General features: G+C 40.2%; 1 protein-coding gene across 1 annotated transcript in view; it reads right to left on the reverse strand.

The window, feature by feature from the left end:
- Positions 1-11,223: 11,223 nt before the first annotated feature.
- Plcz1 (phospholipase C zeta 1) overlaps positions 11,224-17,938 on the reverse strand; it is a 63,799-nt gene continuing 57,084 nt past the window's right edge. The window contains exons 11-13 of the mRNA XM_052172752.1: positions 16,496-16,622; positions 14,219-14,371; positions 11,224-11,312 (exon numbers count right to left, since the gene is read on the reverse strand). Coding sequence (XP_052028712.1) covers positions 11,224-11,312; positions 14,219-14,371; positions 16,496-16,622 — 369 coding nt within the window. The remainder of the gene's footprint in view (positions 11,313-14,218; positions 14,372-16,495; positions 16,623-17,938) is intronic.

The following is a 17,938-nucleotide window of genomic DNA, read 5'->3' on the forward strand; positions in this document are numbered from 1 at the left end:
CATTAATTTCCATACGTGTTCTAATTAACAAAAGATATTAAAATATATACTTTTAGTGGATAGATTGTATTTAAAGAGCATGTAGGTTATATCCAAGTTCTTTATGTCTCTACCAACCTCTAGAAAATCCTGTGGTCCCCAGTCTAGAATAGTACTGTATGCCTAGCATCCATTCAGTCCTTTGGCTGAATGGAACACAAGGAAGTTTCTGTTGCCTGACTGAATTAAAGTGTGGGCTAGTCCTGCTGCCAGAATACATGTTGTCAGTCCTGAGGCAACTCTACTTTTCATGTATCCTTGATTCCTGGTGTTTGCCAGAATACACAAGAGAGAACTGTAACCTTACTGCATTGTTTTTTATAATCAAGATTTGTATTTGCAAATATAATTGAAGGCCATTGTACTTCCTGAATCTAAACTGCATAGCATGCTTAGTTTTGAGATCAAGGCTCTGATGTCATCAAACCAAAATTTCCGTCACAGTCAAAGGTTTCATGGTGGCTCCCGTGAACAGCTCCAAACCCAGTGTTGTATGATATACTTCCTGGGAAGAAATGAACAAAGGCCTAGTCTACTCACCCCAGAAAAGAAGCTGATGACATATGGAAGTAAGAATGCCACAGAAGTCCAGTTTTGTCAACCAATGAGTTTTATTAGGGTGACTTACAGGAATATGGGTAAGGGGTTCCATATAAGAGCAGAAATGACTCAATGATGACTCCACAATGAAAAGTATGCCTCCACATAAGTGACAGCTAGCTGGAAGCCTGGCGTGCATTTCTCAACCTTCAGGCAGCTCAACAAGTTGAAGAGAATCGTCTCCAGGCAGCTAAGCCTGCCCCAAATGTATTCACTAAGCAGTATTGACTGCTTAAGCAAGTTTGGAGAAGGGACCTAGAGAACCATGTCAGATTCAGGGACTTCCTGAAGCTTTTGAGTTGCTTACTTCCTGAGCTTAAGATGTTTCCCTGTCGACGGGAATGTTTCACCTCCCCATAGAACATTCTAGTGTTTCATATCCTCTTAGAACAACCCTCTTAAGGAGCTTCCCTCTAAGATCAACAGCTTTACTTCAGAAGAAATTGTGACATTACATCCAGTTGTTGATTTTTTTCTTGCTACTTTTTTTTAATCCATTTGATTTTTTTTAGGTTCTTTGATACTAATGTATTTATCAACAGTAGTATTCTTTTAATTCGTCAAATAGTATCCTATTATATGGATATACCATAATTTATTGTCCATACCCTGCCAGGACATTTGAGTTGTTTCTAATTTGTGATTATTTTAAATACAGCTGTTGAGAGGTTAAGGAAGTTTTTAATGTAGTATTGTGTTCTTACTGAAGTTTGTGATTTTATTCTATCAATAAACTGGTAGCAGTCAGATTAAAGGAAAACTACAAATTTATATGAGAGCCATGCACATCTACATGGGGACTGAACATTACAGCTTATATAAAACTAAACAAGGATGTTATAGGCTTGGGTTTCCATGGGGAAAGAAGAGTCAACATGCTAAGGAAAGCTAAGGAGGCTTACGGTGAGAAAGACTGGTTCACTGTGTATATGCACACAGTAACAGGTAACAGATATCTGTGCTCAATGCTGTGAGAGACAGGAGACCCCCAGGATCTTCCAGTGAAAATTCTCTCCTGGTCAGACCAAAGAAGGTGGGTGGAAAGCCTTGTTTATATTTGCTGTCTGGCTACTTAGTTCACTAGCAAAGCTGTCTTCTATAGTGTATTGTCAACTGTATTGTACAAAAAGGCAGCCTAGGTCTGCAGAGGTCAGCAGTTTCTCTAAATAACAGGAAAGATATCAGGGAAACATACTTGTGCAGGGATATTATCCTCTCCACACCACCATGTAAAATCCTTTTGAGGACACATATTTTGTTCCTCTTATGATAATGTCTGGAGGTAGAATAGCTGAATCTTATGGTAGGGAGATGGTTAGTATACATTCATTACTTTATGTTGCCATAATAAAACACCACAACCAAAAGCAACTTCTGCAAGAGTTTATTTTGGCTTACAATTCTGGAGTGGTGGGGGAGGCACAACAGCAAGCAACTGAGGCAGGAAGCTGAGATCTCAACTCCAAGCATGTGAAGAAAGCAGAGAAAACAAGGAGGAAACGAGGTAACGCTGTTTCAAAGTCTGTCCCTAGAGATGCACTTCCTTCTGCGCAGCTCCACATCTTCAGCATCCCATAACCTCACCAAACAGTGCCACCAACTGAGGACTAGGTGCCTGTGGAGGACATTCTCACTCAAACACCACATTTAGCTTCATTAGTAGCTGCCCAGCTGGTCCCAAATGAGCGTCCCATATGATATGGTGTGAGAGCTCCAGGTTTCTACTCCTCCTCAAAATTTGCTGTGAGAATCTTATGCTAAGGAGGGCTAATTAGTTCTAATTACATTCCCCCGATGGCAAATGATATTCAGTTGATATTTCCAAGTGCTTATTGTTCATGCACACATTTTCTCTTTGGAAAGGGCTATCCAAATATGTGCCTCATTTCTTTCTTTCTTTTTGTTTTTTCTTGTCCTTAAATTGCATTTTTTCTTTTATTCGATATATTCTTTATTTACATTTCAAATGATTTCCCCTTTCCTGGCTCCCCACTCCCTGAAAGTCCCATAAGCCCTCTTCCCTCCCCCTGTTCCCCCATTTACCGCTTCCCACTTCCCTGTTCTAGAATTCCCCTATACTGCTGCACTGAGTCTTTCCAGAACCAGGGGTCACTCCTCCGTTCTTCTTGGACATCATTTAATATGAGGATTATGTCTTGGGTATTCAAAGTTTCTAGGCTAATATTCACTTATCAGTGAGTGTATACTATGGTTGATCTTTTGAGACTGGGTTACCTCACTTAGTATGATGTTCTCTAGCTCCATGCATTTGTCTAAGAATTTCATGAATTCATTATTTCTAATGGCTGAATAGTATTCCATTGTGTAAATATACCACATTTTTTTGTATCCATTCATCCCTTGAGGGACACCTGGGTTCTTTCCAGCTTCTGGCTACTACAAATAGGGCTGCTATGAACATAGTGTAGCATGTGTCCTTATTGCAGGCCAGGGAATCCTCTGGGTATATGCCCAGGAGTGGTATAGCAGGGTCCTCTGGAAGTGTCATGCCCAGATTTCTGAGGAACCACCAGACTGATTTCCAAAGTGGTTGCACCATCTTGCAATCCCACCAGCAGTGAAGGAGTGTTCCTTTCTCCACATCCTCACCAACACCTGCTGTCTCCTGATTTTTGACCTTAGCCATTCTGACTGGTGTGAGGTGAAATCTCAGGGTTGTTTTGATTTGCATTTCCCTAATTATTAATGATGTTGAACATTTCTTAAGGTGCTTCTCAGCCATCCAAAGTTCTTCATGTGAAAATTCTTTGTTTAGCTCTGTACCCCACTTTTTAATAGGGTTATTTGGTTCCCTGGGTTCTATCTGCTTGAGTTCTTTGTATATATTAGATATTAGCCCTCTGTAAGATTTAGGGTTGGTGAAGATCCTTTCCCAATCTGTTGGTTGACGTTTTGTCCTTTTGACAGTGTCCTTTGCCTTACAGAAACTTTGTGGTTTTATGACATCCCATTTGTTAATTCTTTTTTTTTAAGTATTTCTTTTTTTTAATTAATTTATTTATTTTTATTTACATTGCAAATGATTTCCCCTTTTCTGGGTCCCCACTCTCCGCAAGTCCCATAAGCCCTCTTCCGTCCCCCTATTCTTCCATCTACCCCTTCCCACTTCCCTGTTCTGGAATTCCCCTATACTCTTGCACTGAGTCTTTCCAGAACCAGGGCCCACTCCTCCATTCTTTTTGGACATCATTTAATTTGTGGATTATGTCCTGGGTATTCAAAGTTTCTAGGCTAATATCCACTTATCAGTGAGTGCATACCATGATTGATCTTTTGAGACTGGGTTACCTCACTTAGTATGATGTTCTCCAGCTCCATCCATTTGTCTAAGAATTTCATGAATTCATTGTTTCTAATGGCTGAATTGTACTCCATTGTATAAATATACCACATTTTTTGTATCCATTCCTCCGTTGAAGGACATCTAGGTTCTTTCCAGCTTCTGGTTACTACAAATAGGGCTGCTATGAACATAGTGGAGCATGTGTCCTTATTGCATACTGAAGAATCCTCTGGATATATGCCCAGTAGTGGTATAACAGGGTCCTCAGGAAGTGACATGCCCAGTTTTCTAAGGAACCGCCAGACTGATTTCCAAAGTGGTTGCACCATCTTGCAATCCCACCAGCAGTGGAGGAGTGTTCCTCTTTCTCCACATCCTCGCCAACACCTGCTGTCTCCTGATTTTTGACCTTAGCCATTCTGACTGGTGTGAGGTGAAATCTCAGGGTTGTTTTGATTTGCATTTCCCTAATTATTAATGATGTTGAACATTTCTTAAGGTGCTTCTCAGCCATCTGAAATTCTTCATGTGAAAATTCTTTGTTTAGCTCTGTACCCCACTTTTTAATAGGGTTATTTGGTTCCCTGGGTTCTATCTGCTTGAGTTCTTTGTATATATTAGATATTAGCCCTCTGTAAGATTTAGGGTTGGTGAAGATCCTTTCCCAATCTGTTGGTTGACGTTTTGTCCTTTTGACAGTGTCCTTTGCCTTACAGAAACTTTGTGGTTTTATGACATTCCATTTGTTAGTTCTTGATCTTAGAGCATAAGCTATTGGTATTCTGTTCAGGAACTTTTCCCCTGTGCCCATGTCTTCAAGGGTCTTCCCCAGTTTCTTTTCTATTAGTTTCAATGTGTCAGGCTTTATATTGAGGTCCTTGATCCACTTGGAGATGAGCTTAGTACAAGGAGATAAGAATGGATCGATTTGCATTCTTCTGCATGCTGACCTCCAGTTGAACCAGCACCATTTGTTGAAAAGACTATCTTTTTTCCACTGGATGCTTTCAGATCCTTTGAAGATCAAGAGACCATAGCTGTCTGGGTTCATTTCTGGATCTTCAATCCTATTCCATTGATCTGCTTGCCTGACATCATACCAATACCATGCAGTTTTTATCACTATTGCTCTGTAGTAATGTTTGAGGTCTGGGATACTGATTCCCCCAGAAGTTTTTTTACTGTTGAGAATAGTTTTAGCTATCCTGGGTTTTTGTAATTCCAGATTTATTTGAGAATTGCTCTTTATAGTTCTATGAAGAACTGAGTTGGGATTTTGATGGGGATTGCTTTGAATCTGTAGATTGCCTTTGGCAAGATGGCCATTTTAACTATATTAATCCTGCCAATCCACGAGCATGGAAGATTTTTCCATTTTCTGAGGTCTTCTTCAATTTCCTTCTTCAGAGATCTGAAGTTCTTGTCATATACGTCTTTCACTTGTTTGGTTAGAGTCACCCCAAGATACTTTATGCTGTTTGTGGCTATTGTGAAGGGTGTCATTTCCCTAATTTCTTTCTCAGCCTGCTTATCCTTTGAGTATAGAAAAGCTACTGATTTGCTTGAGTTGATTTTGTAACCAGCCACTTTGCTGAAGTTGTTTATCAGCTGTAGGAGTTCTCTGGTGGAGTTTTTGGGTCACTTAAGTATACTATCATATCATCTGCAAATAGTGATAGTTTGACTTCTTCCTTTCCAATTTGTATCCCTTTGACCTCCTTATGTTGTCTAATTGCTCTAGCTAGGACTTCAAGAACTATATTGAAAAGATATGGAGAGGGGGCAGCCTTGTCTAGTCCCTGATTTTAGTGGGATTGCTCCAAGTTTCTCTCCATTTAGTTTGATGTTGGCTACCAGTTTGCTGTATATTGCTTTTACTATGCTTAGATATGGGCCTTGAGTTCCTGTCCTTCCCAAAACTTTTAGCATGAAAGGATGCTGACTTTTGTCAAATGCTTTTTCAGCACCTAATGAAATGATCATGTGGTTTTTCATTTTTCTTATTATTGTTGAGGTGTATATAGATCTAGTTCATATCATTCTATAACATATGTACATTTTACATATATACTAATACATTACATATGTAATATCTATAATGCTTACATATATTACTTATTTATGTCTTAATTACCTCTCAGTTGCTGTGAAGAAATATCATGAAAGAGACAATTCTAGAAGAAAGTGTTCAATCGGAGGTTACAGTTTCTGAGGGTTAATCCACAACCATCACGTCAAGGAGTATGGCAGCAAGCAAACAGGCGTGACAACAGAACATTGGCTGAGGGCTATGCTCCCAAGGCACAACCATAAGGCAGAGGGAAGGAGCCAACTGGAAATGATATGGGCTTTTAAAACATCGAAGTCCACTCTCAGGGACACCTCTAGCAAGGCCACATGTTCCAGTCCTTCCCAAACAGTTCCACCAGCTGGGGACCAAGTACTAAAATATATAAGCCAAAAGGGTCCATTCTTATTCAAACCACCACATATAGCTATATATATATATATGATTATATGAGGGGTGTGTGGGTACCATGAAGGCACAAACCTCCTATCTTTGTTTCAGGGGAGCTATGATTACATGCATGCATAGCAGAGATTCTCCGAACTTACCCTCTCCTTCCTCCCAACATGATACTCCTTTCTGAGGATGACTCCCAAGTCTCACCTGAGACTGACACTTAAGATTCTGGTGGAGGCTGTCCTACAGGGCAGGCATTGTATCCATCACAGCAGCTGCAGTCTCTCCTCTATCCAAAACTCACAATGGAGAAACTCCTTTTTGCTAGCTGGCTGGAATCTGCTTCAAACCTCCTTGACAAACAGAACAACTTCTCCCTGCAGCGACCTGCTTACCCACTTAGTCTATCCTAGCCACCACTTCTCACTCTAAAGTCTGGATCGCTAAGGTTGAGAGATTTTTGTCCTGACTTTTTCATAACCGAAGGCTCTGAACCAGCACATAAGCAAAGAAAAGCTCAGAGTTGACACCATTGAACCTCCATGTCACTCTGATCAGTGTAAAATGATGGGAGAAGTCTAAGCTTGTGCTGATCTTCAGTTACAGAGCCTGAGGGCCAAACACAGTTGGATCCATTGCTCTCTGCAATGAGGGAGCTACACATGTGGAAATGGGGTGTCGCTATCGAGCAGTGGTTCTCAACCTGTGCGTCAGGACCCTTTAGGGGGTGGTGGTCAAAGGATCCTTTCACAGGGGAATCAAACATCCTACATGTCAGATATTTATATTACAATTCGTAACAGTAGCAGAATTTAGTTCTGAAGTAGCAATGAAAATTTTATGGTAGGGGTCACCCACAACATGAGAAACTGTATTAAAGGGTGGTAGCATTAGGAAGGTTGGGAATCAGTGCTGTAAAGAGATTATAAAGGGTCTCTACTGGATTTGGGCTTACGTTAGATGATTTAATTCAATGAAGTAAAGGTCTCCTCTGTATTGGATGTTGTCGTGACTAGGGACTGAGAGCGCTGAAGAGGTGGCTCAGTCAGTAAGAAGCCTGTTCAATAAGAATGAGGACTCAATTTTGGAGTTGCACCCACTGAAAAGTTCAAATGTGATTTGAATGCACTGAGGGGAAAGCGATGGGAGGGGGCTCTCTGGTCAGCCAGCCTAGCGGATTGGTGAGCTCTAGGTTCAGTGTGAGACCCTATTTCAAAAAATAAGAAATTTGGGGGAATAGAGGAAGACACCTTATGTCAACCTCTGGCCTCTACATGCACACACATGCATGTGCACACACTCACACACACACACACACACACACACACACACAAACATACTCCAAAAAGAAAATTACCAACGTGAATAAGGAGTGAGTCCATGATTGGAAAAGCCATCTTATCTATAAAGACTTATAAACTGAAGCAAAAGCTATAGCTGATGATGTGTCAACAACTGCTCACATTATTCTGGATGAGGGAGTGCCCGACACTACAGTGTTTAGATAATGTCCGTGCTCTGACACACACTGATTATAGACTTGCTCAATCATGGTAGAACGGATAAGTCAGGAGTTGATGTTTATGTTCTGCAAGGAAGCCCCAGTCCCAACAGCAACTCCCACATCAGCTTCTAGCCACTCCAGTGCCTGGCTAGCTCATGGAGCAAAGCCTCTACCCAGCTGTCACTTTTACCCGTGGCAAGCAAGCAAAACCAGGAAGGATAGCCTAATCAGAGCGAGCATGCCTAGCTCCCCTGAGGATCTGACATTTTAACTAAGAGTCTGAAATGCAAAGTCTTTTTTCACCACGGTCCCGGGAGCTCATTTAACCTTTTCTTGTGCTTTCTTCTCATCATGACACTATTATTTCTCACAAATGAATTATGCCTAAGAAGCAAGAGTCAAGGCTGACTTCCCAGCCTATTCCCAACCTTCCTGAGACATGAGAGCATCCAACGGCCGTGGAGCTTCGGTGGGTAACGTCAGATATAAATTTTGGGGAAAATATAATTTAAAAAATGATTTAAAGAGTGAATCACAGACAGTGCACATTTTTTAAAGTGAAATCAAAATGTTTAAAGACTGCACAAGATTATAGGATGGGAAATTTTTAAAAATTAATATTTCTTTTTTTAAAAAATATTTATTTATTTATTATATGTAAGTACACTGTAGGTGTCAGATCTCTTTATGGATGGTTGTGAGCCACCATGTGGATGCTGGGATTCAAACTCATGACCTTTGGAAGAGCAGTCAGTGCTCTTACCCGCTGAGCCCCAAAATTAATATTTCTTTAAAAATTATACATAGAGTAGAATGTTTAAAAATTAATAGCTAGGAATGGAATGATTAGTCAGTCATTTAAGTGGTTGATTTGCATGTTTGAGGAACTGAGTTCAATCCCCAATATCCACATAAAAACCATACACCGCATAGAACAATATTGTCTCACACACACACACACACACACATACCCCCACACACACACATATTGTAACCTTAACCCTAGGGACCAGTAAATCCCTGCCGCCTTCTGGCTAGTGAGCCATGATTTCAAGTGAGAGGCCCTCTCTCAAAAACTTAGGTGGACAATTCTTTAAAAAAAAATACAGGACACCTATGACCTCCATAGGCATATAGAAGCATGTGCGTGCACAGAAGCACACATGTGCCGCTTCACGCACATTTTTTTTCAAAAAAAAAAATAGTTTTCCAAGTCAGCAAGCGAGCTTAATTGGCACCCGTGGGAAAGGTGAGAAGAGAAAACACACTCGCTTTCTCATCCATTTCAAAGACTAATGGCGCAAATGAGAAACCAGTTTATCCCACTGCAAAATTAATGCATTAGCTTGGGAAGCTTGCATGAAGAAAGCGTTTAAAAGTCTGCACAATTCCAGATCTTCAAAACACCTCAGAGATTAGAGGTTAGAGCCCTGGGTCAGTGGTTGAACACACCACACGGGAAGCTCTGCTGCTGGATTTACAAGAGTTCAGCGAGATTCGCCCACTCTCTGCTAAACGGAGGCTGCGCAGTCCTCTTAAGAAACCTGAACAATGTGGGAGGTAGATTTCAACAGTCACTCCTACATCCCTTAAAAAAGTGTGTAAGACTATGCCTTCAGAACCATCGGGCACTGCTTGTTCCATACGCAAGGACATACCAGTTTCCAGGAGTACTTACATCTTTTTCAATCATAACGTTTTTATCTATAATTTGGGAATTTTCACATAATGAGCCCTGATCACACTTACTTTCCAGTTCTCCTGGGTCTGCCTTCCCCCTTGAGACAACCCCCAAAAGGAAAAAGAAGAAAGAAATAGCAACTACAACAAAGTCAGATTTGTGTTGCCCATATACCCATCGGAGCATGGTCAATCTTCCAGTGGCCCACAGCCCCTTGAAAACAAAACTAAGTTCTTCCTTCCTTCCCGGCCTGCGCCTCTGCCAGCAGCCATTGTGAAAGGCCACACTTTGCATCCTCATGGCAGTTTTTTAAAGAGTTTTCTTCCTGCGTAAGCTGTTACTTTGGGTGGAGTGGTAAGGTATAGAGGTAGAGGGTGTCACAGGAAGGAACCTTCTACGCCCTTCTTTCTCAACTGCGAAACTGCAATCGCTGATACCACTGATCAATACCACTGAAAAAGAAGCTTCCTTGCCTTTCACAGTCAGCAGAAGCACAGACCGTGCACTTTTAATATTTGGCATTCAAAGTGATATTTGATGAAACGTGGCCAGATGGGTTGCATTTTTCTGGTCATCAAAGGATAAAGAGATTGGGATAAATCTTAAATAAACAATGGTTACTTGATTTTTTTTTTTTAGTTACATCTGAAGTTAGATTCAGTATCAGTAAATTTCTTCTAGGGGTACTAATTTGACAGATGTCCTGAGTGTGTCCACCACAACACAACACAGGTACCAGCATGATGGGGCAATCAGTATTGATTTTTTTAAAGAATAATTGACAAGGAAGCATATTCCCTACCACTTTTAGCCAAGTTAAATCTCAATGTTGGTGGAAAAATGAGGACTCTCATCTCTGACCAGGAGACAATACAATCTTAAAAGTACATTAAGAACAGATTCAAAAATACTGCAAATTAATTCAAGAAACAAGCTTGCAAGTCCGCATAATAGATTTCTTTTATAGAAATAGAGTCTGACGATAGTGGGGAATGCAAATCAATTTCATACACACTTATAAAAATGTCTGTATAATTACAGGGTATCAAATCAAGCACAAGGCATCTAAGAAATGGATTGAGAATTCAGGGGCTAATTGCTCTCTAGTATATGAGAGGGCTCAAAAAGCCTGGCAATCTAATTCCTTCCCACTGCAATAGGCAGCAGTGGGTGTTAGGAAGTTAAAATACTCTTCGATTTCACATCTTCTGTGCTGCTAAATATTTGCTAACATGTCTTATATGATCAGGCATACTTTTAAAAGCTGTAAATTTTACTCATTAAATATGATAACAAGCATTTGAAAACGCAACCCTGGAAGAAGCATAAGAGAAACCAGCAGTCAAGGAAATGCACACTGTGCGCCCAGAGAAGCGGCACGATGTGTACCCAAGGAACGGTGTGGAGTGTACCCAGGAAACAACGCGGCCTGCACCCAGAGAACCGCTATATGCATCCTCTAGTAATTTTATTCCCCTACCCAACCCCTTCTGTTTTCCCTATTAGAAGGTGAATAACATAGGTATGTCTGACTTAATGGTCTTTTATTTTATGGTTAATAAAAGAAGATGTACCAACATTCCTTTGGACTTTTTACTGTGATGTGTAGCTAACCCGTCACTTATGCTTCGTCACTCTCTGAAGTACCAAACGTAAACAAACAGTGAAGAAGGGTCAAGGTTCCCACCGGATTTGGATAACAGAGGAACGCGACGATAACCTGCGGAAGAGGAACTGTGTCAAATTAGAAATAACACACTAAGAGCAATGGCCTCCACATTGCCACTGAGGAAGAAGGAGTCTTAACGTAGCTATCTCGCTGTGGGGCAGGGCTATAGTTATTCCAACATAGCATGTTACTTTTCCATAAAATGAAGTATTCCTAGTATCCCCGTGATGAGCCCACATACCTCACATGTCTCCTCTCCCGAAGGGCATCGTGATCCAAAATTAGCCCTCACCTTTCTCCTTCAAAAAGACAAGGCTGCCCCCTTTCTCCTTATCTTTTCAATATTGTACTTGAGGTACTAGCTCGGGCAATTCGACAACATAAGGAGGTCAAAGGGATACAAATTGGAAAGGAAGAAGTCAAACTATCATTATTTGCAGACGACATGATCGTCTACCTAAGTGACCCAAAGAACTCCACTAGAGAGCTCCTACAGCTGATAAACAACTTCAGCAAAGTGGCAGGTTATAAAGTCAACTCAAGCAAATCAGTGGCCTTCCTATACTCAAAGGATAAGCAGGCTGAGAAAGAAATTAGGGAAATGACCCCCTTCACAATAGCCACAAACAGTATAAAGTATCTTGGGGTGACTCTTACCAAACATGTGAAAGATCTGTATGACAAGAACTTCAAGACTCTGAAGAAGGAAATGGAAGAAGACCTCAAAAAATGGGAAAACCTCCCATGCTCATGGATCGGCAGAATCAATATAGTTAAAATGGCCATTTTGCCTAAAGCACTATACAGATTCAATGCAATACCCATCAAAATCCCAACTCAATTCTTCACAGAGCTAGAAAGAGCAATTATCAAATTCATCTGGAACAACAAAAAACCCAGGATAGCTAAAACTATTCTCAGCAACAAAAGGAAATCTGGGGGAATCAGTATCCCTGACCTCAAGCAATACTACAGAGCAATAGTGTTAAAAATTGCATGGTATTGGTACAGTGACAGGCAGGAGGATCAATGGAACAGGATTGAAGATCCAGAAATGAACCCACACACCTATGGCCACTTGATCCTCGACAAAGAGGCTGAAAACATCCAATGGAAAAAAGATAGCCTTTTCAACAAATGGTGCTGGTTCAACTGGAGGTCAGCATGCAGAAGAATGCGAATTGATCCATCCTTGTCTCCTTGTACTAAGCTCAAATCCAAATGGATCAAGGACCTCCACATAAAGCCAGACACTCTGAAGCTAATAGAAAAGAAACTGGGGAAGACCCTTGAGGACATCGGTACAGGGAGAAAGTTTCTGAACAGAACACCAATAGCGTATGCTCTAAGAGCAAGAATTGACAAATGGGACCTCATAAAATTACAAAGTTTCTGTAAGGCAAAGGACACCATCAAGAGGACAAATCGGCAACCAACAAATTGGGAAAAGATCTTCACCAATCCTACATCAGATAGAGGGCTAATATCCAATATATATAAAGAACTCAAGAAGTTAGACTCCAGAAAACCAAATAACCCTATTAAAAAATGGGGTACAGAGTTAAACAAAGAGTTCTCACCTGAAGAACTTCGGATGGCGGAGAAGCATCTTAAAAAATGCTCAACTTCATTAGTCATTAGGGAAATGCAAATCAAAACAACCCTAAGATTTCATCTTACACCAGTCAGAATGGCTAAGATTAAAAATTCAGGAGACAGCAGGTGTTGGAGAGGGTGTGGAGAAAGAGGAACACTCCTCCACTGCTGGTGGGGTTGCAAATTGGTACAACCACTCTGGAAATCAGTCTGGCGGTTCCTCCGAAAACTGGGCACCTTACTTCCAGAAGATCCTGCTATACCACTCCTGGGCATATACCCAGAAGACTCCCCACCATGTAATAAGGATACATGTTCTACTATGTTCATAGCAGCCCTATTTGTAATTGCCAGATGCTGGAAAGAACCCAGGTATCCCTCAACAGAAGAGTGGATGCAAAAAATGTGGTATATCTACACAATGGAGTACTATTCAGCCATTAGAAACAATGAATTCATGAAATTCTTAGGCAAATGGATGGAGCTAGAGAAGATCATACTAAGTGAGGTAACCCAGACTCAAAAGGTGAATCATGGTATGCACTCACTAATAAGTGGATATTAACCTAGAAAACTGGAATACCCAAAACATAATCCACACATCAAATGAGGTACAAGAAGAAAGGAGGAGTGGCCCCTGGTTCTGGAAAGACTCAGTGAAACAGTATTGAGCAAAACCAGAACGGGGAAGTGGGAAGGGGTGGGTGGGAGGACAGGGGAAGAGAAGGGGGCTTGCGGGACTTTCGGGGAGTGGGGGGGCTAGAAAAGGGGAAATCATTTGAATTGTAAATAAATTATATCGAATAATAAAAAAAAAAAAAGTAAAAAAAAAAAAAAAAAAAAAAAAAAAGACCCTGACTGCTCCCTGGTGATAAAAAAGTAAGCATCCTGCAACAAAGCTATTTATTGATAGCACTAAATAAACCACTCGGGGAAGGTGACTGTGCACCGTGCTTCCAGACACAAGAATGATCCAAAAAGCTCTGGCTCCCAGGCTCGCAGTTTGTCCTCAGGCAGAAGAAGGAGCCAGTGTGTCCCCCCTGCCTTACCCCGGTCCTTCATATCTTCTTGTCGCCATGACTACCTTTCATGGAAAAGGAAGAATTAGGATCCTGGCAAAGAAACACACGTGCCAAGTTGCCCTAGCAGCCCAGCATACCGCATCCCCAAATCACTTTCCACAGAAAGAACATGTCTCGACTGTTCAACAGAAGGAAACACATGGGTCCACCCAAATCTCCCTTCACATCCCACAGATGTAGATGAAGAGATGGAGAAATTTGGTGTGATCCAAGAGCAACTTTGATAGAGGTCTATTTACGTGTTAATAGAATCATCATACATTTGAGAATATTTATTACCTTTGTTCATGCAAAGAACTGGTAAAGTATACTGCCCGAGTAATTCATTTCCTGATAGGAAGCCTTGTTGAGCTTCAACAACAAAACGTATCAATGCCACTTCTGGCACTTGAATAAGAAATGTAAATGTTTCATTCCACTTTGGACTAAAAGCTGAAATTAAAAAAACGGATACAGGAATATCACAGATACTTTCTTTAAGGTAAAAAAAAAAGGCAAATAGTAATGGCTCTCTACAATCTTTCTTTCTAGCAGTTGAGCATTAACAATACTTATTTGTGTTTCACAGCACTTAAACGTTTAATGTAGCCAGTGAGGGGAAGATGTTATAACAACAATGTCCTGGCTTTTGGAAACTATATAGGAATTGCAAACCCAACAGGGTTCACAGGCAAGGAAACTACAACTCAAAGAGGTCACATTGTGTCCTAGTGTTTCCTGGCAAATTGCAAAGCAGAGATACTAGCCCTGAGGCTGACTTCAAAGCAGATAACTGAATATTTATATAACAGGACTGAAGCTAAGGCACTCCCTTCCCTACGAAATGGAAACACGGGGAAGAGAAAAGTGCCGCTTTTCTGTGCTAGGTTGTTATAGGAAGAACTCTCTGTCTTGTTTTTTTCTGGTGATGATTTCAAAGTCCCAAGTTAATAAATAATTTGGTGCTCTAGTAAAATAAATCTTCCCAAGGGCCCAATCCCTTGCCACAGCAAGGAATCCAAATGTTTGTCAGCTCTAACTAAATCATTTAGGATTTAAACTGTGAGTTAACAGACTCAAGATAATCACAGCCGGATCAAACCTGTGCTTATAGATCCAATGGTTGGGAGAAAACTTACACATGTTCAGGTACAAATAAAATTCTTTTCAAGTCATGTCAATAGGTTTTTATCATTTTTAGCATTTCTGGTAGATTTTTTAATAATTATAGTGATGCCTATGATTTCTATAGTGCTCCTGCTGTCACTAGGTCATTTTACCAAGTGGTGGTCCCAAATGTGTCCTTTGCCAATGGAAACAGAAAATTATCTTATGCTGGAATGATGACCTTAGCCTAAAAGCAAACATAATTCCATGGGGTATAGGGGCAGATTTAAAGTCGATTCTGTAAAGACACTTCTAAAACTCTACAGAAACTCTGTATGTAGAGACATTGGTCTTCCTCTAACACCACTTTATCCCACGTGTCCTGCCTGCCTCCCTTCCTTCCTTTGTATCTAGTCTCTGTGTCTTTCTCATACACATACACATATTTCCATACCTGGGCAAAAGTAACTTATTGTTACTTTTATAGAAAGTTTTCAGGTTTCTGAGTATACTTTCCCACATCTGAACAAACAGATGAGTTAACTATGCCTTATCCAAATATGATCCTTTCTTCACAGACATTCCCATCTCTAATTACACTGCCATTGTCCCCATAGTTTTGTAGTCCAACCTGTCTTCCATTCCAGATCATTAGTCCCACAGGGTGACTTGCACAAACACCCTCCCTTCATTTCTGCCACCATCTTCCTTACAACATGGCTTCTATGCCTTTTAAGTGCTGGATTCATATCCTGGCACTGTCTCTGCTTCTCATTTCTCTTTCACACTTTCCCACCTTACCTACAGAAACAATCTCCTGGAAGCTCAATGCCTTATTCCTCTGTAGATGCCTTAATTTTATCCATTTCCCATAGAGACCTCCCCAAGAGCAAGCATGGCTTTCAGAAATGCATGAGCAATCCCAGTGTAACTTGCACGCTTTCTCCTTCACTGGTCTTTCTTGAGCACCTATATTCTACCCAGTTTTCATGACTGAGAGTCATGTTGTTCTTTCTCCCTTTACTACCCTTGTCTCCAACTGTGAAAAAAAATTATACGTTTTCCTATGACCATCGTCTGTGGGCCTGTGTACATGGTATTTTGTTTTTTTCCTTCAGATATAATCATTTCTCATAATAGTCTCCTTCTTTTATGTCATCTCTCACAGTAAGCTGTAGACTGTCTATAGTAAAGTTGGAACTTATATAAATACATATCTACTAAACAGCTTTTTAAGTTTCTGGTGCTTATAAAATCACAGGACATCTGCAAAGCAAGATTTCAAGTCTGAAGAACCAAACCAAATTTTCTCAGAGACATTCACATAAAACCAGGAGGTATAACCAACATTCTGCAGCTGTATTATTATAAGGTGCACACTGAATAAGTTATTCTTAAATTAATTTTTTAAAAATTATTTTCTAAAGAAGAAAATCAAATTTTCTTTCCCTTAGAAGTAAAGGAGCTCACCGTTATTCTTAATGACACGAGTCTGCTGCTTCACATGGTCGTTTGGAACACCATAGACTTCTATGATCACTATTATGTCTGCTGTGTTAGAGGGCTCACTAACAGGTAACTGGATCCCACTGATGATCTGTGCAAACACACATGACCAGAAGAACTTAGCTGAGCAGGGAAATGCATCACTACTTGACCTCAATCAGATAGTGTATCTCCAAAAAACGACGACGACGACTCTAAATTATCTCCTACAAAAACTGAAACTGGCAACCCATGGGGATTTTAAATTTTAATCCTTTTACTCCCATACATCACTAGATAATGAGCAAGAATCTCTCTAAAATAATGTCTTTACTCAAGTGCATTTATAATGGAATCCATGATGTCCAAAGTTTATGATTCATTAGCATATATTTCTTTTTAAAAACATGATCTATTCATTTTTACTAGCTCAGCATTACTGCTTTCTCAAATATAAAATGGTATACCACATAATATTTTCTTAAAAATTTACATTTCAATCAGTTACAAAATTTGACATTATCCACTGTTAACTGCATGGCCCTACCATGGAACTGGAACTTGATAAGATCAACTATCTCATATGCATGTTAGGAACAGAGATCAAAGACATACTTTTTAAAGTTACTAGTTGCATTTTTATTTAGCGTATTCTGTTGTCCTAGGTAATTATTGAATCAAGATTGTGTTTTGATTTTAAGGACAAAGTGAGCATAGAACATTTTAAATATATTGCTTTAAGATGACAAATATAAGTTAAAAAGCAAGGACCCAAGCCCTGGATAGCATCCCACATGCCTCTTGACTACACACCAGCTACCTAAGACTTCTGATGTTCAGCCAGCAGTTGACCAGAGCTTACTCAAGGAAGAAAAGCTAGAGTTGCCCAAATCTAGCCACACAGAAGGCAGTAGAGAGGGCCAGCTAGATGCATGCTGACTCTTGGGTAGTCTCTGTTCACACAGACACTACCAAACTCTCAGAAGACCAGAAATAAAGCCCACAGCCTTCTATAAAAGATCCACAATAGAAAACAGTGACTCAACCCTCTTACGGTTTAATCCTGCTCTGAACAGTATTCACATCTACACTGAAGGAAAGATAATGAGTAAAATCAAAAACCAGAGCAGTGACTAAAAGAATGGTCCAGATTCTCAAGTCTCAAAACAGAAATAAAGTAACATGAAAAAACAAGACAACATGCCCCACCCAAAAATTACTAATCCTGTAGTAATGAATCCAAATGAGAACAGCAGAAGACCCTCCTGGCAGAGTTCCAAAGAACAGTCATAACTATGTCCAAACATCTCAAAGGAGGACAAAAGCAAAGAGCTAAGTGAAATGCTGATCAAAGGCATAAAAAATTCAGTTCAGTAGAGAGAATTGGAAAAAACAAATAATTCTGGAAATGAAAACAGCAATAAGTCA

Source organism: Apodemus sylvaticus, chromosome 2 (assembly GCF_947179515.1).
Source record: "Apodemus sylvaticus chromosome 2, mApoSyl1.1, whole genome shotgun sequence".
Lineage (NCBI taxonomy): Eukaryota > Metazoa > Chordata > Mammalia > Rodentia > Muridae > Apodemus > Apodemus sylvaticus.